Below are 23,870 nucleotides of genomic sequence, written 5' to 3'. Positions count from 1 at the left end.
AAGGAATTTTCTCAGGAACAGACGGCCGGGTTGACTTTGACTTACATTGCACCCTAACAGCAAGCGAATGTTCAGATGTTCTCAGGGATGTGGATGTTCTTCACACACGATGCTTAGTCAGAGTTTTCGGGAACTTTTCAGCCATGCTGACTTACACCCCCTACTTTGAGCTCCGTCTTCACCAGATGTTGAATTGGTTTAGAAATAATGTCTTGTCCCGTGACCCTGACGGAGAAGCGGCTTAGAAAATGGATGGATGGATGGATGGATAATGTCTTTGTTTGGTTTGTTACTAAGCCATGGCCTGCACCAGGGCTCGGCAACATGCAGCTCCGGAGCTTGTTTACTCTTGAGGCTCTACAGCAGAATTGGGTTTGTAGGAAAAATGAAATAGTCCTCCTTTTGCAGAAAAATAAAGCTCTGCTGATCCTTCAACACAGTTTAACAATAAATGGTCTTAAACACTGGAGTTAATATAGAACCGCTGATTCACACTTTAACCCTGATGATCAGTGCAGACTGTTGGTCACTATAGCAACACAGACAACAGTCTTGACTAGCTAGTAGCTAACGAAATGGCAATGCTCAAATTTTCCTGTTCCACCTTAAATGGTGCAGCATCTACATTCTGGTGACATAGACACCATTTGAAGTGGAACAGGAAAATTCAAACAAGAAGTCGAAAAAAGAAGCTGGTAAAAAGTTAAATGTTCTTTTACAGTTGCATAAAAGTTTCCTGCTGGGGCTGCAAGAAAAGCAGTTATAGCTGAGCTAAAGCTTAAACCAGAGCAAAGTAAGTCTGCATTTTCACTTATATTTTTATCCTATACTAGTATATCAGCACATACTGAGATATATTTACAAGCCAAGATGGTAAAAGGGACATGAAACGTGACTCCCAAGGAGGTTTGATTATTGTTGAAAGGACAAAATGACTCTGCTCAACATTTGGGTTGTGACCCCTGGCCTACCCTGACTGCCACGTACAATTATGCTGATGGAATGTCAACAATATGGCCATGGGACTCCTTTTCCAGGTTTTGTGAATACTATGTATTAGTGTACTGTAGCATGACCTGTGCTACCCCGGGCTCAAGGAGGACACTGGAGGCAGGATTCTGAGCTGCAGTAGCCATATCTTTATTTTCCCACAAAATAAACTAAGTTAATACAAACCAAACCTCAAGCTATGCTGGCCACTTTTCAGTGACTTAAGATAGACTTTTAGGTCTCTGTCTCCAGCTTTTCAGCTCTTCAGTCTCTGTCTCGAACTATTCAGCTCTTCAGTCTCTTGTTGCTGCTGCTTGTCCCTCCCTCGATCTGTTCCCTCTCAGCTCTTTCTAAAGGCTCTCATTGAGGGCAGAGTGAGCACCAGAGTCGAGAGGGAATGACAGCTCGCCGCTCCACCTCCCCATTACCGTCCCTAGCTGGTAACTCGGCCACCTGGGTCGAACGAAGCGGCCTCATTGCGTAACAGGGGGCGGGGCCCGGGCAGCGGAGCTCAGGACTCACTCCTTCCTCTGGTGCCTCTAGTGGTCGGCACCAGCGTCTTTGTCCTCCTCCTCCCGCCGTCACTACTGTGACTTGTGTCCATCGGGGGAGCTTGGGCTTTGCATCGCCGCTGAATATTCGGGCACCGCCTTTCTGCCAGCTCTCTTGGCCATCATCGTCAGGGCCCAGGGGCAGGCGCATGCCACATGTACTTATTTGAAGTACTACTTGAAGTACTCAGTCCTGCAGTCATGGGATTTGAACCCACAACCTTCTGGGTGCTGGTGCACCTTCCACAACTTGCAAAAGTACTGCTGGGGCTTTAGGTACATTTATAGTTCCATGCCCATTTTCGGTGTCTTCACCAATACCTCCCCACTCTTGCAAGACATTTAATATTACAGAAATCAACACAGCAACCTTTGACCATTGGGTTGAAGATGTGCTGCATCTTTGTAAATTCAAATGAAAATGAGGTTTTCTATCAGGCACTCCACTAATACCTTTCATAAATTGGAATGGAACATATTTCTGGAACCTTTAACCAAGTGTGGCAAATCAATTATACACTGTAAATTGTAAATGAATGTTAATAAGTAAATAGCTGAGACCCCATGACCTTATGACCGTTAATCTCCTGTCCTTGCTCTCCCCACAGAAAGCGGAGATCGCGGTGGCCCCTTTAACCATAACGCTGGTCCGGGAGGAGGTCATAGACTTCTCGAAGCCATTCATGAGCCTGGGCATCTCCATCATGATTAAGAAGCCGCAGAAGTCAAAGCCAGGCGTGTTCTCCTTCCTGGACCCGCTGGCCTACGAGATCTGGATGTGCATCGTGTTCGCCTACATCGGGGTGAGCGTGGTGCTCTTCCTGGTCAGCCGCTTCAGCCCGTATGAGTGGCACACGGAGGAGCCCGAGGAGGGATCGGAATCTGCTCCAGCCGACCAGCCCCCCAATGAGTTCGGAATATTCAACAGCCTCTGGTTCTCCCTCGGAGCTTTCATGCAACAGGGCTGTGACTTCACTCCCAGGTAAGGGACCCTGTTACGCAGGCCAGAGACCTGCAGCCTCCTGTGGTCTGTATATTGATTGTCAGTAATGCAGGAAGGTGTTTTATGCTCTGGGCTTATGTTTTAAGCAGGATACAGACATTTTTTATTTGCATGGAACGTGTCAAAATGTTCTATGATGCGGTGAGAGTCGACTATATACACACTCTGAAGCCCTCTATTTTTGGATTCATGCAAATGAGCTGTGTGATGACCAATCAGAGTGTCAACATGTGGCACAGAACCTATTATAAGGTTATATTATAGGTTAATAAGTAACCTATTGTATCAGCACTCAAACACACACCAGACGAGTTTGAAAAACAGTACCAGGCCAGTTCAGAGCTCAGAAATAGAACATAGACTTTTATTCTGGATGCCTAAACCTCCCCAAACAGTTGTCACTCAAGTTGTCTAAAAGATTACTTGTTTTTTTAAGCTTTTTATCTTATTATTTGCTCATTTTTTTCCATTTAAGAAGATATTTTGCTGCATACCATCAAAAAAAAGTACATTTTCATTCATCATGGTACAAACTATGTGAAGATCCCCATAAATGGACTCATAAAGGTACAAGGGTAGCTTTAAGGCCCCGCTGTTTACTTTAAATGAGTTTTACTGATTCATATTTACATCTTTTCAAAACGTTCTATAGTAGAAAAATAAAATAAAAGGCCCAAAACAATATAACTTCAGTGGATTAAGGTTCCAGTGACCATGTTCCCTGACCAAAGGTACTGAAGATGCTCCTTTGAGGGTTCCATCCCAATGAAAGAGTGCTCAAAATAAGCTTCATCAGAATGTATTTATTACTTTCAACAATTCAATAACTTTATTTTGACCACTGCAAAATAAAGATCTCGTGATCTTCACAGAGTGACCACAGTTTTATATTTTCATCACCAATGTCTAGTGAGAGCAACAGTATCTGCATGCACCAACTAATGAGGGTATATACCAGTGTATATGACAAGTTCTCAGCATTGCAGTAGATGGAAATAACTTTGGTTTTATTAAAAGAGCCATACTGGAATGTGTTGTTCAAAATGTGTATTTGAAAAAGTGGACTTGAAGGCTCCTCAAGGCTCTGGATGTTGTGGGGCTGTCTTGGCTGACACGCCTTTTCAACATTGCGTGGACATCGGGGGTGGTGCCACTAGATTGGCAGACTGGGGTGGTGGTGCCTCTTTTTAAAAAGGGGGACCGGAGGGTGTGTTCCAACTATAGGGGAATCACACTCCTCAGCCTCACTGGCAAGGTCTATGCAGGGGTACTGGAGAAGAGAGTCCGGCTCATAGTCGAACCTCGGATTCAGGAGGAGCAGTGCGGGTTCCGCCCTGGTCGTGGAACACTGGACCAACTCTTTACCCTCTCCAGGATTCTGGAGGGTTCATGGGAGTTTGCCCAACCAGTCCACATGTACTTTGTGGATTTGGAGAAGGCATTCAACTGGGTTTCCCGGGGTATTCTGTTGGAGTACGGGGTACATGGCTCTTTGCTACGAGCCATTCAGGCCCTGTACAAACAAAGCAGGAGTTTGGTTCGCATGGCCGGCAGTAAGTCAGACTCGTTCCCAGTGAGAGTTGGACTCCGTCAGGGCTGCCCTTTGTCGCCGATTCTATTCATAATTTTTATGGACAGAATTTCTAGGCGCAGTCAGGGGATGGAGGGTGTCCGGTTTAGTGACCTCAGGGTCACATCGCTGCTGTTTGCAGATGATGTGGTCCTATTGGGGACATCAGGCCGTGAACTTCAGCTTTCGCTGGATCGGTTTGCAGCCGAGTGTGAAGCGGCCGGGATGAGGATCAGTACCTCCAAATCCGAGGCCATGGTTCTCACGCGGGAAATGGTGGAGAGCCCTCTCTGGGTCGGGGATGAGCTCTTGCCTCAAGTGCAGGAGTTTAAGTATCTCGGGGTCTTGTTCACGAGTGATGGTACAAGGGAGCGGGAGATTGACAGGCGGATTGGTGCTGTGTCAGCAGTGATGCGGGCTCTTTACCGGTCTGTTGTGGTAAAGAAAGAGCTGAGCCATAAGGCAAGGCTCTCGATTTACTGGTCGATCTACGTTCCCACACTCACCTATGGTCATGAGCTTTGGGTAATGACCGAAAGAATGAGATCGCGAATACAAGCGGCCGAAATGAGTTTCCTCCGCAGGGTGGCTGGACTGTCCCTTAGAGATAGGGTGAGAAGTTCGGTCATCCGGGAGGGACTCAAAGTAGAGCCGCTGCTTCTCCACATCGAGAGGAGCCAGTTGAGGTGGTTCGGGCATCTGGTTAGGATGCCTCCTGGACGCCTCCCTTGGGAGTTGTCACAGGCAAGTCCACCGGGGAGGAGACTGGCTGGGGAAAGGGAGGTCTGGGCCTCATTGCTCAGGATGCTGCCCCCGCGACCCGAACCCCGAAGAAGCGGAAAATGGATGGATGGATGGATGGATGGACTTGAACTCTCAAACTAGGAAAATGAGTTAACAACATTTAAAAAGTGTGTTGTTAAGAATCTATAGAGTTAACATGTTAACTTGCCCTATCACCATTATTTTTGTATTTTTTTTCAAATAATAGTTTAGTTGAAATCCTTCCTGCATACCTGAATATGATTTTAGGGGAGGGCCCAGCGCGGGGGGGAGGATGTCAATGGGGGGTGTCGCGTGTGCAGTGCATTTTAACTGTGTTTGTGGAGATGAATGGACAGCAGCTCTTCTCTGACATCTCCGCTCTAATCAAACTTTAATCCGGCCGTGGCCAGGCCGCATAACCGCACTTTATCTTTACAATATTCATAAGAATATATTGCTTCATTATTGATAAGCTGAGGATGCGGCTGAGTGAAAAATTCATGACCAGTGTCCAGGGAGTGCTAGTGTCTGAATTTAGAGAAATTACTACATCTGGACAAAAGAGAGAGAATATGTTTGGAAGAGTTTGGACAGGACGGGTCAACTGTGTGTCATTTTGCGGGTGCATAGTAGAGTCCTTTAGTAAAGGCTACGGACCTCATTCAGCAACCGTTCTTCCAAAGAAATTTCTTCTTAAAACCCACAGTTTTGATGAAGACACAGACATTCAACAATGTTCTCTAATTTGGGTTTTGTTCTTAGGTAAGAACAGAATTTAAACACCCTGAAGAGCACAAATGTGAGAACAGTTCTGCACTTTAAGAACACGCCAAGAATCAAACGGATACTTTTACTTAGAACCTTTTTCAAGAACACACTTAAGAACAAACTCAGAAAGATATTGGAGAATGAGGCTCAGTGGTCCTATATATGAACAACCAAAGAACCATGTGCATGGATCACGGCATGGTAAAATGGTTCTTCAGAATGATGGAGAATGTGTTGTATATGGTTCTACAGAGCATTTAAAGAGGTCTGCTATTTGTTACATTGTGAAGCTTGTATACAACAGAGGAACACATTTTGGTGCCATAAAGAACCATGTACATCTCCATCTCCATCAATGTATAGAATCGTTTCACCAGGGATTGTTCATTAGAATGGAACCATGGTTTTATTGTTTTTACTAAACATCTATATCTATATATCCATATATATCTGTATATCTATATATCTATATATATCTATATAGTTATAGTTATAGTTGACAAATATATAGTTGACATTGGGACAAAACCTTGTATCTCCAAAATGGTAACTTTACAGGAGAAGGAAAAAACCTGCTTTCCTTTTAATGTAAGTCAATGGAACCAGACGTCTTTCCAAGCAATTGTGGGCCATTTTTTCTGGTCCATTCCTCATGAAATTTAGAGACAATGTAAAGGACCACAGGCATTGTCAAATTATGTTAAAAACTGAAAAACAACAAAAATGGAGATTTTTGTCCCAACAGCATGTTACAACCCCAAGTTGGGACGTTGTGTAAAACATAAATAAAAACATAATACGATGATTTGCAAATACTTTTCAACCTATATTCATTTGAATACACTACAAAGACAATTACAAAGATATTTAATGTTGAAACGGATAAACTTTATTGTTTTTTGCAAATATTCACTCACTTTGAATTTGATTCAAAACGTTCCAATTTGATGCAAAACGTTCCAAAGTAGTTGAGACAGGGGCAACAAAAGACTGGGAAAGTTGAGGAATGCTCAAAAAACACCTGTTTGGAACATTCCACAGGTGAACAGGTTCATTGGAAACAGGTGAGTGTCATGATTGGGTATAATGGGAGCATCCCTGAAAGGCTCAGTCATTCACAAGCAAGGACGGGGTGAGGTTCACCGCTTTATGAACAACTGCGTGAGCAAATAGTCCAACAGTTTAAGAACAATGTTTCTCAACATGCAATTGCAAGGAATTTAGGGATTTCATCTTCTACAGTCCATAATATCATCAAAAGATTCAGAGAATCTGGAGAAATCTCTGCAAGTAAGCGGCAAGGCAGAAAACCAACACTGAATGCCTGTGACCTTCGATCCCTCAGGTGGCACTGCATTAAAAACCGACATCATTCTGTAACAGATATTCCCACATGGGCTCAGGAACACTTCAGAAAACCACTGTCAGTGAACACAGTTCGTCGCTCCATCTACAAGTGCAAGTTAAAACTCTACCATGCAAAGTGAAAGCCACATATCAGCAACACCCAGAAACGCCGCCAGCTTCTCTGGGCCCGAGCTCATCTGAGATGGACTGACGCAAAGTGGAAAAGTGTCCTGTGGTCTGACGAGTCCACATTTCAAATTGTTTTTGGAAATCATGGACGTCGTGTCCTACGGGCCAAAGAGGAAAAGGACTGTCCAGATTGTTATCAGCGCAAAGTTCAAAAGCCAGCATCTCTGATGGTGTGGGGGTGTGTTAGTGCCCATGGCACAGGTAACTTGCACATCTGTGAAGGTGCCATTAATGCTGAAAGGTACATACAGGTTTTGGAGCAACATCTGCTGCCATCCAAGCAGCGTCTTTTTCAGGGACGTCCTGCTTATTTCAGCAAGACAATGCCAAGCCACATTCTGCACGTGTTACAACAGCGTGGCTTCGTAGTAAAAGAGTGCAGGTACTAGACTGGCCTGCCTGCAGTCCAGACCTGTCTCCCATCAAAAATGTGTGGCGCATTATGAAGCGTAAAATACGACAACAGAGACCCCGGACTGTTGAGCAGCTGAAGTTGTACATCAAGCAAGAATGGGAAAGAATTCCACCTACAAAGCTTCACCAACAGTGTCCTCAGTTCCCAAACTCTTATTGAGTGTTGTTAAAAGGAAAGGTGATGTTACACAGTGGTAAACATGCCCCTGTCCCAACTTCTTTGGAACGCGTTGCAGGCATCAAATTCAAAATGAGTGAATATTTGCAAAAAACAATAAAGTTTATCCGTTTGAACATTAAATATCTTGGCTTTGTAGTGTACTCAAGTGAATATAGGTTGAAAAGGATATGCAAATCATCATATTCAGTTTTTATTTATGTTTTACACAACGTCCCAACTTCATTGGAATTGGGGTTGTATGTACATATATATATATGTGTGTGTATGTATGTATGTATGTATGTATGTATGTATATATACTTGATTACAGTTATGATCTTGGCCTCATTTGAAACAGTTGTCTGAATCACTGTCACAGGGTAAAAGAGTCTAGAACAGAGCACTCATAGATCTCTAAACTGGTCTCTGACTCTCGCCGTGTTATCAGATCACATGTTCTGGTTTACAGTTTCCCTGTGGAGAAGGTGAGGACACACAGATTTGCTGGCCTTTGCTCATTCAGTGCTCATGCTGCAAATAAGACTTTAAAAAATTAACTGCTGTGAATAATGGATTATAAAATAGTTTGTGGGAATCAAACACTGGGATTTCAAGCTTTCTAACTGTGTATTGCATCACCACTTTGTGGGAAGATTTGCTGCATAAAAATGATGTTTAAAGCTGAAAGTGTGCTGGTCCCAGTAAAGTGATCTAGATAAGGTTAAGAAATGGCAGTTAAGGGGAACTATGTAAGATGAGGCAAGTTACAAGCACTTACTGCTGCAGTCTACGGAATGTTGCTTGTGGTGGCAGAATTTTCCATTGCGGCTCAGTTGAAAAAAATGAAATATCCAGTTTGCCATTGTCTGTCTACCACAAAAAGGCTGCGGTGACAGGAGGCAGAGCAGAGCTCTCTGTTCCCTCCTTTCAAAGGTGCCAACACTGCCAAAGCCTAACCAGAATCAGCTGGCTCTCATCAAGGCAGTGTGAGTACCTGAGCAGTTGAGGAAAGGGAGCTTGTTGCTCCAACTCTCCATCACCACTCCCAGGAGAAGCGGCTTGGGACTCAAGTACCAACCCACCCAGACCTTGTGGTTGTTGCCCTCCTGCTGTGGTTCTTGACAGCTCTCATGGCCTTCATCAGAGCCCAGGGGACGGGGAAGTGGACAAAATAACGGAAACATCATCAAATCCTCACTGGCCACTTTATTAGAAACCCCTCTCTAATAGCTCCACTGTATAATTGAGTGTGTGAGATGTGAACAGAGTGATTTAGAGAGGTTTGGTGTGAAATGGTCCGGATGTCTACAGCGATGGTGATAGGAGCCAGGCATCACCATGACTACAACACAAATATAGACATTTTATTTACCATCCAGACCCACCAGTGAACCTACACGAGTCTTCTGAGTTTATATGGAATGTTGATGATGGAAAATCTGGAATAATCAGTTTTCTTTGGGGACTATTTTGCCTCACATCTCCCTGCATGTATCCCTCCACCATGAATGGAGTTTAAGTTCTCAAACTATCATAAAACAGCGTCTCAGTCATCAGGCAGTGAATTCAGAACCATTTACTGTAGGAACTTTCTGTGAGGAGCTTTTAGAGGTGGACGTCTGGTTTCTATCACCACCACTGTGAACAGTTCTGACTCGGTAAGTTTCTCTAGCTTGGTCCTGCTGCTAAACACATAAACACAGCTGTACAGTGTCACAGCACTCCCACTTTTACAGTGATTCACTGGTCACTCCCATTAGCTGTGGCAGGCTATTAACTGTAGCAGTTAGACATTAGATGAAAATGTAGCGTTAGCATTACTTAATCAATTTCCTGTTAATGCTCTGTGTGTGTGTGTGTGTGTGTGTGTGTGTGTGGGTGAGATGTGTGTAAACGTACCATCTGTTAGTCTATTATCACCTGCGGACTCCCAGTATGCACTGCTGCAGGAGCACTCAGTGGGCCGATGACATCACCATCACTCTCTCTCCCAGTCGAACAGTGATGTGTGAGGAGATTTAATTTCATTTTGGTTAAACATAACAGTTTTTCACTGTTATGGCCAGATGTTCTCACTGCCAAAAACAGTTGCTTTACAGGAGAAAGAAAAAACCTTCTCCACTATTAATGTAAGTTAATGTAAAGCTTTTATTCCAGCTGATTTTGGAGCATTTCTATTGGTCTGTTAATCATCACACTTTCAAACAATGTAAAGGGCAGCTGTCGTATTCAAAATAAAAATCCACAAAAATGAGATTAGCAACCACCTGGGATAACATAGCAATGACCTATCAACACGTTAGCAACCACTTTTGATAAGATAGCAACAGCCTAGTAACACTTTACCAACCACCTTCAATATTAGAATTAAATACCACAGCTAATTTTACTACAGCTTGGCCTAGTTAGCAACCACCTGGGATACAATAGCAGTGGCCTAGCAACACCTTAGCAACCACTTAAGATAATACGGCAACGGCCTTAACACCTTTGCAACCACTAAGGAAACCATAGAAAGGCCTAGTTGGCAGCCACCAGGGATCACAATCAGCCAAAATAATCACATGACACGGTTATATTACTGAACGTAATCTGGCATAAGACAGAGTTAGCAATAGACAGCAGCGCTAACTGAACTGCAGAGTTAGCAGTGGAATTAACATAAGCGTTAGCGTTAGTATTAGCATTAGCCTGGTCAGCAGTTTTGTGTGCATTGAGCATATTAGCCACTAGATACACTGAAACACACATTCATTAATCACACAGTGTGTGTGCGTGTGTGTGTGTGTGTGACTGTGTTTGTTCCAGAAGCAAATTGATTTTTCCTCATCAAACACACCTGGAAGTGAAAGAATGAGAATTACAAGATCAATCTCTCTCTCACTCTCTCACCTTCGCTCTCTCTCTCTCTCACTCTATCTCTCTCTCTCCCTCTCTCACCTTCTCCCTGTCGCTCTCTCTTTCTCGCTCACTCTCTTTCTTGCTCTTTCTGTGTCTGGTTTTCTTTCTCTTTCTCTCTCTCTATATATCTTTCCATCACTTTCTATTTTCATCACTTATTTCTAAGATGCTCCATCTCTCTCCTGGGCTGGTGTTGGAATTAGACTGTCACTCACAGAAAGAGAGAGAGAGAGAGAGAGAGAGAGAGAGAGAGAGAGAGAGAGAGAGAGAGAGAGAGAGAGAACCTATATGAGCAGCCACAATTTCATTCTCCATCAGAATGTATTTATTACTTTTAATAATCCAGAAATATCATTTTGACCCTAGAAAGTGAACATGAAGGTCATGTGATCTCCGGTTTTCAATTGTCATCACACAATGTCCAGTGAGAGCAGCAGTGCCTGCACGTTCCAACTGAATGTATATATAATATAAACTCACCGGCCACTTTATTGGTCTGCCCATTCTCCTCTTCCCTCTCACATCTACAAGGCATTTTCGTCCACACAACTGCCGCTCACTGGATATTTTCTCTTATTCGGACCGTTCTCTATAAACGCTAGAGATGGTTGTGCATGAAAATCCCAGTAGATCAGCAGTTTCTGAAATACTCAGACCAGCCGGCCTGGCACCAACAACCACACAAATCCCCTTTCTTCCCCATTCTGATGCTCGGTCTGCACTTCAGCAATTTGTCTTGACCACATGTACATGCCTAAATGCATTGAGTTGCGGCCATGTGATTGGCTGATAAGCTATTTGTGTTAACAAGCAATTGAACATTACCTAATAAAGTGGCCGGTGAGTGTATATCATCTACAGTGATCAGTGTGTGAGGATTATGAAGGCCATCCTGTCTGGTCTGAACTGACAGTAGAGCAACTTTAACCCTCTGGGTTCCACAAACTCACCCATGTGCCAAATCCTCAGTTCTGTATCTTTGTCTGTGTCTTTGTGATGATCCAGCACAGAAATCCAGTTCAAACACTTTGTGAATCTGTAGAGTCGCCCTTTCCATTCCATCTTATCCCGAGATCCTACGTGAATCACATCCAGAGGTATGAGCCTATGAAGAGGGGCAGAGATACACCTCATCTGCCTCTCACCGTGTAGAACTGGTGGATTCGTGTGTCCATCTACATTCTGTGTGAAACTGACTGATGGACACTCAGAAAATCACTAAGCACTGATCATCAAGCCGGAAACCCTTTATTCTTCACTCAGTCTGCATCGGAGACTTGTGTGAAATGGCCTGCAGAGAGTTTATAGCTGCTGAAGATGCTGAAGATGCTGAAGCTGCTGCAGCGCTTTTGGAAAGTAGTGATGAAGATAACGGAGCATTTTGATATGAAACATATAAGGATCATGTTCTATGAAAAGCCTTTAAAGGAAAGTATAAGAAGAGATGAACAAATCCAGAGGATGACCTCAGTCCCATGTTGTCAGTGAAAGTAATTTGCCTTTTGTTCAAATGTATTGTCCATTTATTGCTGTGATAAACTTTATGTAGATGACATCAAGAGATCAACAATAAAAGCTGCCCACCATCAAACGCTCCTATAATGGGCACGCAAGTGCCAGCCTTGGTCCTTGGAACGATGGAAGATCTCCTCGTTCAGTGAGTCTCACTTCCTTTTACACCAGCTGGGTATGAGTACACCGTTTACCTGGAGAAGGAATGGGCCTGGATGCATCAGGAAGAAGAAGAGCTGGTGGAGGTAGTGATGCTTTGGGTGATGTTCTGGTTTGTACATTCATGTGGACATCAGTGCCATCCATAGTGGAGCCATCTACCTAAACATCGTTGAGGACCAGGTACACCCTTCACAGCGATGAGGTTGCCTAATGGCAGTGACCTCTCTCAGCAGGATAACCTGCCACAAATATTGTTCAGGGACAGTCTGAGGAACGTGATGGAGAGTTTGCTGCCCTGACCTCCATACTCTCCAGATCACAATCCAAACATCTGCGGGACGAGCTCCACCCAAGTAATACCTGCTCTGTTTGGGTCCTGACCACTGAAGAACAGGGTAACAAAGTATGCAGAGAGACAGATGGACTACAGTCTGTAACTGTAGAAGTACAGAGTGAAACTATACGGTCAGTGAAGCTGATACAGTGGACAGTGAGTGTAGATATGAGGAAGAAAAATAATGTAGTGTGTGTGTGTGTGTGTGTGTGTGTGTGTGTGTGTGTGTGTGTGTGTGAGAGTGAATGTGTTGTATCACTGCTGTCTCACTGATGGATGGACGTCCACCTCCTAAATCTTCTCTACCTCCAACTACACCTCATCTTAACCACCTCCTCCACCTCCTCCTCTACCTCCACGGTTTCTACCTCCTCCTCCTCTTACAACTCCTCTACCTCCACCTCCTCTTCCTCCACCATCTACACCTCTTATACTTCCTCTTCCTCTACCTCCTCCACTTCCATCTCCTCCTCTACCTCTTCCACCTTCTCGACGTTCTACACCTCCTCCTCTACCTCTTAATTCCTCCACATCCTCCACCTTCTCCTCCAGCTCCTTCTCCTGTCCCCTCTCCTCCAGCTCCTCCTCCTCTTGCACCTGTTCCTCCACATTCTCCTACTCCTCTACCCCATCCCCCTCCACGTCCACTACTTTTCTTAAACCTTCTTGACATTATACACCTCCTCCTCTACCTCTAACTCCTCTACATCCTCCAACTTCTCCTCCAGAACCTTCTCCTGTCCCATCTCCTAAAACTCCTCCTCCTCATGCATCTGCTCCTCCAGATTCTCTTCCCCTTCCACCTCACCCCCTTCTCTTCCTCCTCATCCTCTTCCAGCTCTTCCTCCTCCTCTACCTCCTCCTCCTCCCCTCCTTGTCCTCGTCCAGCTCACCCACCTCCCCACTACCTCCTTTTCCTCCTCCAGCTCTTGCCCCTCATTCTCCTCCTCCTCCTCCTCCTCTAGCATTTCCTCCTTCACCTCTACATATTTACATGTTTACATATTACATCAGCATTTACTTTAAATCGTTTTTCTAGATTTTATAACATTAAGCTCTCTTATGTCAGCGTTTATGAAACTGATCTGGCTGTAAATGTTATTTAGTTTTATTACAGCCAAATATTCACTGTACACATATTCACAGTGATGAGTATAATAACAGAAATATGTCAAATATTTAAACCTCAGCTGAACGGAGCTGAAAAGGTTAAAGATTATCAATCGAACCAAAACCACTAGCAATGCTGGGAAGCCCCCCCCCCCACTCCGCTGATCAAACCTGATCATCATTCTGCATTATCTCTCCCTGCATTACCTCTCTTTCTCTCTCTCTCTCTCTCTCTCTGCATCTCTCTCTCTCTCTCTCTCTCTCTCTGTGTGTCTCTCTCTCTCTCTCTCTCTGTGTGTATCTCTCTCTCTGCATCTCTCTCTCTCTCTCTCTCTCTCTCTGTGTATCTCTCTCTCTGCATCTCTCTCTCTCTCTCTCTCTCTCTCTCTCTCTCTGTGTATCTCTCTCTCTGCACCTCTCTCTGCTCTCTCTCCTGTTTAGAATTCATTCCTGCTCTGCAGTGCATCAGCAACAGTCGCTCTGCCCATAACACACAAACACACACACACACACACACACACACACACACACACACACACACACACACACACACACACACACACACACGGCAACGAAGGTCAGGAGGAAAACATTAAATGCCAGCCTGTTATTTCAGATAAAAGATACAAGGTTCTTCAAAGAGTAAAAGAGAGAAATAGAGGGGGGGGGGGTGAGAGAAAGAGAGAGAGAGAGAGAGAGAGAGAGAGAGAGAGAGAGAAAAGGGGTGAGAGAGAGAGAGAGACAGAGAGAGACACAGAGACAGGAGAGAAGACAGAGAGAGACAGCGAGACAGAGAGAGAGAAAGAGAGGGAGAGAAGACAGAGAGAGTGAGAGAGAGAGAGAGAGAAAGATGCCGAGTAATTTAATGATAATGAGGGTAATTAATCGGATGATGTCACTGTGCTGAGTTACTCAAAGTGCAGCGTGTGTAGAGCTGATTCTGCTGAAGGGGCAGTTTGAGCTGCTGAGCAGAGAGAAAGTTCTACACACGCTCATTTCAGACGGATAATCAGTCTGATCAGTTACTCTGATCAATAAAGATATGGTTTCTAAAAGGGTGGGACAACTGCCCCCCCTCGCCAGCACTCTGACTTCTGATTGGACGATGGCTTCAAACCTGGTAGACCAACCAGGAGACCTGCGTACAGCCTGTTTAACTTCACTTTTAAAAAAAGTTGTTCTTTAAAGGTTCTTCTGTAAAGAAAATGGTTCTTTCTAGAAGTGTGAACACTCTGAGAATCCTTTGTATGATTAAAGGGTTCTTTGCATGTTGAAATGTTTCTTCAGATTGATGGAAAATTTTAATTAACATGCAAAAAGGGTTTTATATAGCACTCAAAAGGGTTCTTCTATTACAAGCTTGAAACCGTAACAATAAAAGAACCCTTTTTGGTGCTACACAGATCCATCTACAGCACTTTTCTATCAATCAGAAGAACCATTTCACCGTGCAGAGAACCATGTAATCACTAATGCAGTGTCACTGAACAGCCGATTGCACTCGGAGGAGATGCTTACCACCAGACCTGCTACGTCAGTTGACAGACACCTGCAACACTACTGTGCTCTCTTGGACTCCTGGGCACGGACGGCCATAGCATCACCAGGCATTGAACTCTTGATCTCTTGATGACAGAGCCTAAGAAACACTTAGCATTTTTAACCAATTTCTTTCCCCAGTTTAGTCATTGCTAGTTAGGATTCCTCCAATCACACGACACTACCAATGCTAGAAGGGTGAAGGCAGCACATGCGTCCTCCGACACTTGTGAAAGCAGCCACCGCTTCTTTTTGAACTGCTGCTCATGCAGCGTCACTGGACAACCGAATGCCCTCGGAGGAAAGCGCCGACTGCCTGATCTGTTACCATCAGCTGACAGACGCCTGCGCATTGCATTGAGTGATGGGGGGAGAAGAAGGGCCACCCTACCCACCCAAAGCGAGCGAGGCCAATTGTCCTTTCTTGGACTCCCAGCTACGGATGGCTGCAGCACCACCAAGGATTGAACTTGCGATCTCCTGATGACAGGAGAGTTAGCATTCTACAAGCTTTCATTTAGTTCCTGTTTAATGTCCATTTATTTTCATGGCTTATTTAAGTACATGGGGAACAGCTCTGTTCTCTAAAATACAGCACCTCTTCAGTGCAGGCGTCTGGGACGCTCTGCCACGCTGCTCGTGCCTCTAACTGTTATCATGAGCGCTGAAATGAAAATCAAGTCGTTCTGCAATGTTTACGAACCGTCTAAGACTCACATGCAACTTGTAAACAGAGCACCTTTAACTGATAATGTCTACAGTCCATCTGTATGAAATGTTTTCCTTAAAGTGAACAAAAGGTTCTGACATATCTGAAATATGTTACACCAACACAGTTTGGGCTTTGTTTACTTTCAGCAGCAACTGCATTGATGTAATATTTTATTCCAGTGGAAATGATTGACAGATTTAGTACAGTAAAATGACAATATATCACTTTATAAAGCCAGACAGACGTTCTTTGGTGACTCACACTATACGTTTCAATAGACCATTGCGTTCAGACATACTCCTTCATTCATAAAGTGCAAAAGACCCAAAATGGGGAAATTTCCCCTCTGCATTTAACTCATCTGTTCAGTTAAACACCACATACACACTAGTGAATGCACACACACTAGGGGGCAGTGAGCACACTTGCCCAGAGCAGTGGGCAGCCATATCCACAGCACCCAGGGAGCAGTTGGGGGTCTTGCTTAAGGACATGTACTGTCAGGGGATCGAACCGGGGACCTTCAGGTCACAGGGCCGGTTCCCTAATCTCCAGCTCACAACTGCCCCCATCGGTTCGGAAGGCGGCTCAGACTGTGAGACAAGCAACCAAAATCATCCAACTGCTCAATAGGAGCTTGTTTGTTCCCTCTCACATTGCACGGCATACAACGGCCGATGTAACTGAAAGTCAGGCCGATCATGAAATTCAGTTGGCTCTTACCAAATCAGACTTAAAAACGGGATCAAATCTCACAGTATTTGCCCAGTTAGAGTCATTTTCATACTGGATTTTATTATTTTATTTATTTATCAGCAGTGTGACACCCAAAAAAAATCTCTGGGTCTGGCCTGGCCATCCATTCTAAAAGTTCTAGCCCCGTCTGCTGCATGGAGGGAGGTTCAGTCTCCAATTTGAGGCTGATATAAAGTGTGTGTGGAAAAATATTCTCTCCAAACAAGACACAAGACCACAGATCAAAAAAGAACTGGTTCCAAAATATTCTTAGATCTGAACGCTAAAGCCTCTCTCACTCCTTTCCCTCTTTGTCTCTCTCTCTTTCTCGCAGGTCTCTCTCAGGTCGCATTGTAGGAGGTGTTTGGTGGTTCTTCACCCTGATCATCATCTCCTCCTACACGGCTAATCTGGCTGCGTTCCTCACCGTGGAACGGATGGTGTCTCCCATAGAGAGTGCCGAGGATTTGGCCAAGCAGACGGAGATAGCATACGGAACGCTGGATGCTGGATCCACCAAAGAGTTCTTCAGGGTGAGAGTGTCTGCTGACCAAATCTGCCCTATTGTTACCACAATATGTCTGAATTTAATCTGACATTTACTGAGACTTAACCTGAAAACAGTCACCTCATTTTAGCCTGAAACTTCATACCCAAAGTAAAGAGGTGCTGTTCCATCATGCTCTGGTCTACAGTCATGATCTCGGTCTCATTTGAAAGGAAAGACTCTCAAGTTTTAGGATAACTGGATGAGTTACTGACACAGAGTAACAGAGTCTGGAATGGAGGAGATAAGGAGAAGAACTGCAGGGTTTAAGTTTCTGTGCCAGTTTTATGCAGAACACTCAGGCATCTGAAACTGGAGCAAAGGGCTCAGTCCATCAGACTACTTTGAGTCCTCCTCAGGCTATTTTGCTAGCATTGTTAGCTGCAGTTACTGTATTATTGGGGAGATTTGTGTGTATTCCCATGGTGCACTGCGTGAACCGTCAGAGCCAAGTAGTGTAGTGTAGTGCAGTGCTGAGTGAAGTGGTGGTCAGTGGAGTGGACTGTTAAGATGGGTTTAGCAAGCTGTAATGTTATAGTTCAAGTTGCCAAATTCAGAGCTCCAAACTCAGAGCTTCAAACTCGGAGCTCCAAACACGGAGCTCCAAACTCAGAGCTTCAAACTCGGAGCTTCAAACTCAAAGCTCCAAACTCACAAGGCTAACAGCTAAAATGGAGCTTAATTTGAAGTTCTTGATGAAACGATGGAAATTCACATTTCTGGTGACAGTTGAACTGCAAGGAGAAGAAAAATGAGCTTGAAAGCTCTTTTCGCAGCATAGTGCATGTTCTGTCCTGTTAGATAGTGTTTGTTATGCTGGTGCAAACACCTGTGTAATGGTGTTTGGATTCAGGATATTTGGTGTAATTTGGAGAAGTTAGAGATCATTTATACACTATTAATCGGCCAGTCAGATCACACACCGACTGCTTTACTGGCCCTGCTCTGATCAAACTAATCCAATCTGAATAGGGCTTTACTGAATTTAGACTTTAACAGCTAGTATTGGGACAGAGCCGTCTCCAAAATTAGCTTGTTGAAAAAGTGGCAACCTACATACAATCTATGAAGACAGTTCATCCAAAAGCAGCTTCGAGTTTTTATTAACCATCATTTTATTTGAACAATTTCCAAGCATAGCAGCACCAGCACTGAGCCAGCAGGTCTGAGATCAATCAGAGCTGATCATAACGCAGACCTGAGGGTTAAAGAGTGGGAGGAAGAGGCTGAGAAAGAGACAACGAGTGGTAAGAGTCAGAGAGATGAAAGGCGAGAGACACAGAGCAGATGAGAGACGGTGGTAGGAGAGTGTAAGGGTGAGAGAGATTGAGAGTGGATGAGAGAGAGCGAGAGAGCTGTAATGAGGAGCACTGTACAGCTCTCAGTTTCTCCTCCTGCTCCATTATTACTGTACCACACCTGCTGTCGAGGAATGAGGAGGCTGTTAAAAATTTAACACGCACTACAAGAACAGCTTGCAGTTCAGATCTGACGTGTTATACACACTCTAGAACCACTGCGTACCGGGACCATCACACTCGGGGATAATAATCAGATACAACTCAGTTTAGGGTTTCAGAACTAAAGCAGTCAAATCAGCACCTTTAGATACATCAAACACTGGCCACTTTATTAGAAACACCCACTTTCTACTTCCACTAAGTGGCCACTATATTACAAACACCCATCTTCTGCTTCCACTAACTGGCCACTTTATCAGAAACACCCACCTTCTACTTCCACTAACTGGCCACTTTATCAGAAACACCCACCTTCTACTTCCACTAACTGGCCACTTTATCAGAAACACCCACCTTCTACTTCCAATAACTGGCCACTTTATTAGAAACACCCACCTTCTACTTCCAATAACTGGCCACTTTATTAGAAACACCCACCTTCTACTTGCGCTAACTGGCCACTTTATCAGAAACACCCACCTTCTACTTCCAATAACTGGCCACTTTATCAGAAACACCCACCTTCTACTTCCAGTAACTGGGCACTTTATTAGAAACACCCACCTTCTACTTCCAATAACTGGCCACTTTATTAGAAACACCCACCTTCTACTTGCGCTAACTGGCCACTTTATTAGAAACACCCACCTTCAACTTCTTCTAACTGGCCACTTTATTAGAAACACCCACCTTCTACTTCCAATAACTGGCCACTTTATTAGAAACACCTAATACACCTAGCTCCTGTGATTCAAATGTACTTAAGTATAAAGTAAAAGTACTAAAAGAGTAATTATGGCTTTGATGTCCTGTTATCATTTTTACAACAAGACTCGCTTCATGAACTCATTTCAGGTGAAAGTCTTTTAATAGAACGTCATTAATTAGTGAGGCTGACGTCTATTAAAATAATCATAAGCACAAAACACTGAAGGTAAACAGTTTCCATCAGGGAGAACCGAGTGGCTCTGAAATCACTTTTTACACACAAGCAAAGTTTCAGTTTCAGATTTATTTACAACTTAGTTCCAAGTTTAAGTTGAATAAAAACCAGCTTTAAACTCAGGATCACAGATGAGCTCCTTTACTATGTTGATCTGTAGGCCTCTGTTCATAAACATAAACCAGCCCAAACTAATTTACTATAAAATGAAATGGTGTTTGTAGAAATTCAGAAAAAAGCTGCATCAGTCACGATATGTGTACATACAGTGAGGCAAATAAGTATTTGAACACCCTGCAACTTTGCAAGTTCTCCCACTTAGAAATCATGGAGGGGTCTGAAATTTTCGTCTTAGGTGCATTTCCACTGTGAGAGACATAATCTAAAAAAAAAAATCCGGAAATCACAATGTATGATTTTTTCATAATTTATTTGTGTGTTACTGCTGCAAATAAGTATTTGAACACCTGTGAAAATCAATGTTAATATTTGGTACAGTAGCCTTTGTTTGCAATTACAGAGGTCAAACGTTTCCTGTAGTTTTTTACCAGGTTTTCCTGGTGAATTCCTCCGCACAGATCTTCTCCAGATCAGCCAGGTTTCTGGGCTGTCGCTGAGAAACACGGAGTTTGAGCTCCCTCCAAAGATTTTCTATAGGGTTTAGGTCTGGAGACTGGCTAGGCTCCCCCGGACCTTGATATGCTTCTTACAGAGCCACTCCTTGGTTATCCTGGCTGTGTGCTTTGGGTCATTGTCATGTTGGAAGACCCAGCCACGACCCATCTTCAAGGCTCTAACTGAGGGAAGGAGGTTGTTCCCCAAAATCTCGCAATACATGGCCCAGTGCAGTCGACCTGTCCCATTTGCAGAAAAACACCCCCAAAGCATGATGCTTCCACCCCCATGCGTGGTGGGTGGAATTAAGACCAAAAAGTTCTATTTTGGTCTCATCTGACCACAGAACTTTCTCCCATGACTCCTCTGGATCATCCAAATGGTCATGGGCAAACTTAAGACGGGCCTGGACGTGTGCTGATTTAAGCAGGGGAACCTTCTGAGCCATGCATGACTTTAAACTGTGACGTCTTAGTGTATTACCCACAGTAACCTTGGAAACAGTGGTTCCAACTCTTTTCAGGTCATTGACCAGCTCCTCCCGTGTAGTTCTGGGCTGATTCCTCACCTTTCTTAGGATCATTGATACGCCACGAGGTGAGATCTTCCATGGTGCCCCAGTCCAAGGTAGATTGACAGTCATGTTTAGCTTCTTCCATTTTCTAATATTTTCTCTAACAGTTGATCTTTTTTCACCAAGCTGCTTGGCCGTAGCCCTTTCCAGCCTTGTGGAGGTCTACAATTTTGTCTCTGGTATCTTTGGACAGCTCTTTGGTCTTAACCATGTTAGTAGTTGGAGTCTTACTGATTGTGTGGGGTGGACAGGTGTCTTTATGCAGCTAACGACCTCAAACAGGTGCTTCTAATTTAGAATAATAAGTGGAGTGGAGGTGGACTTTTTAGAGGCAGACTAAGAGGTCTTTGAGGGCCAGAATTTTTGCTGATTGACAGGTGTTCAAATACTTATTTGCAGCAGTAACACACAAATAAATTATTAAAAGTCATACATTGTGATTTCCAGATTTTTTTTTAGATTATGTCTCTCACAGTGGACATGCACCTAAGATGAAAATTTCAGACCCCTCCATGATTTCTAAGTGGGAGAACTTGCAAAGTCGCAGGGTGTTCAAATACTTATTTGCCTCACTGTATATATTATCTATATAATATCTATATTGTGCTCTATTTACACAAAGTTAGGTTAGTTCATCATTTATGTTGAACAGACTCTCCCAAAGTTTTATGCTGCTGCACTGACGTTGAACCGTGTGCTGCACTGGGTCGGTATGACCAACAGGTCAAAACCAGCTCTAAACAAAGTGACCGCTGGGCCCTGATTGGTGCTCTGGCTTTGCGCTTCTTTCATTTTGACATGTTACATTTTTATATACACAGAAACCAAAAGGAACGACAGATTTCTCAAAATGTAGGAGGAAAAAGTAAAATATTAGACTCTGAAATGTAGTGGAGTGAAAGGAAAAAGTACAGATACACAACAAAACTACTTAAGTACAGTAACGAATTACATTTACTTCACATTAAAACAATGTAAACAGCCTGAAAGAACAGATTCAGGCCGCTTTTCCCTGCTGTGTGAACACAGCCTTAGCGGCTCAAGAGTTCATACCTCTAATGCTTTTTCTGGAAGGGAGCAGGTTGAACTCGAGTAGGACCCCCACAGTTTATCAGTCTTTTTTCCTACTACTAGACAAATATATCTCACATATGATTTGTTGTTAAAATTCACACTTTTTCTCTGCATCCCTCTTGGAGAAGACCACCGGGCTAGTGTTTCCCAGGTGGTCTGAGTGTAAGACCCCTACTTTGGATGCACTGTGTGCACTGCACTCAGTGCAGGTTAAGCGCCAGGGCTCGAGCTGTCAGCATTTGTGTACCTGTTTGTTTATGTGTTTGTTTATGTGTGTGTTTGATGTTTTATTTAAGTCCGTTGCCGGGTTGCTGCAGTGCTCCAGACCGGACGTGACTGACATTATTATGGGATTGCTGCCTGTCACAGACCACTGCACCACTCTGCCACACACACACATACACACACACACACACACACACACACACACACACACACACACACACACACACACACTGCTGTGGTGTTAGCAGCAGAAATGAAGAATGTGTTGTTTCTTATAAAGTGTGAAAAGGGAGAAGCTCACACACACAATGACCTTCCTAGACACACACACACACACACACACACACTGCAGTAGATATCACACCCCATGCGTGAAATAACACTGTTATAAGCTACAGCCCTGCACAGAGTGCCATTCATACCACTAATCGCTACAGTGAACGGTGCAGATGCATTGCTTCACCTTTACATTTTATATTTATTTTTTTGGAAGGGAGGGCATTTCTGCTCAGTGTAGTTGTGTACATTTTCCCCCTGTTATCTAGATATCCCTCTATCACACCCTTTAACCCTCTATCACACTGACACCTCAGCTTCTTGTTCTAATTTCCCTGTTCCACCTTAAATGGTGATGCAGGTACATTCTGGCACTGCAGCTTCATGTTCTAATTTCCCCGTTCCACCTTAAATGGTGATGCAGGTACATTCTGGCACCTCATCTTCTTGTTCTAATTTCCCAGTTCCACCTTAAATGGTGCAGCAGTTCCATTCCCGTGCCTAAGCTTCTTGTTCTAATTTCCCCGTTCCACCTTAAATGGTGATGCAGGTACATTCTGGCACTGGAGCTTCTTGTTCTAATGTCCCTGTTCCACCTTAAATGGTGCAGCAGTTCCATTCCCGTGCCTAAGCTTCTTGTTCTAATTTCCCCGTTCCACCTTAAATGGTGATGCAGGTACATTCTGGCACTGCAGCTTCTTGTTCTAATGTTCCTGTTCCACATTAAATGGTGCACAGTTACACTCCCATGCCTAAGCTTCTTGTTCTAATTTCCCTGTTCCACCTTAAATGGTGATGCAGGTACATTCTGGCGCCTCAGATTCTTGTTCTAATTTTCCCGTTCCATCTTAAATTGTGCAGCAGTTACATTCTGACACCTCAGCTTCTTGTTTGAATATTCCTGTTCCACCTAAATAGTGGAGCTTCAAGTTTTCAAAAGCAAATGACCGGATTCAGCCAACACACTGCAAACGCTCTGCCCTTCAGTACAAACTCTGCTGTGGCGTTTAAAACACTCAGTACTGAAGGGGGCGCTAGAGGACCATCAGAGAGGATCTACTGTTATTCCAATATCCTCAGCAGCTGAAAGTGGTCAGTAGAGGAGAGTGAGCTGCTTCAGCTCTTCTGCTTGAATGAAAGACCATAATGGATCACATGTTTACGTCTAGTCAGTCGTCTTTGTGTGAGACTCAGCCGAAAACACGCTGGTGGTCCAAGACCGCTTGAACAGGCTTGGCTGTCGCTATAGGGCCCCTGCTGTAAAACGCTCAGAATTGCGTTATGAAATGTGTCGTAGACCTCTATGGACGCAATAACACGCGAAACTTAAGGTGGAACTTAACAAGTTCCACTTAAGGTGGAACAGGAAAAAGCACATGGTATCTGGGAGGAAG

General features: G+C 44.0%; 1 protein-coding gene across 6 annotated transcripts in view; it reads left to right on the top strand.

The window, feature by feature from the left end:
- Nucleotides 1-23,870, top strand: part of gria4a (glutamate receptor, ionotropic, AMPA 4a) — a 126,549-nt gene that overhangs the window by 80,885 nt on the left and 21,794 nt on the right. For all 6 annotated transcript variants that reach the window (XM_037546359.1, XM_037546361.1, XM_037546360.1 and 3 more), the window contains exons 11-12: nucleotides 2,150-2,523; nucleotides 17,097-17,295. In XM_037546359.1, the coding sequence (XP_037402256.1) occupies nucleotides 2,150-2,523; nucleotides 17,097-17,295 (573 nt within the window). The remainder of the gene's footprint in view (nucleotides 1-2,149; nucleotides 2,524-17,096; nucleotides 17,296-23,870) is intronic.

This window comes from Pygocentrus nattereri, chromosome 17, assembly GCF_015220715.1.
Source record: "Pygocentrus nattereri isolate fPygNat1 chromosome 17, fPygNat1.pri, whole genome shotgun sequence".
Lineage (NCBI taxonomy): Eukaryota > Metazoa > Chordata > Actinopteri > Characiformes > Serrasalmidae > Pygocentrus > Pygocentrus nattereri.
This window is presented reverse-complemented; position numbering and strand designations above follow the sequence as displayed.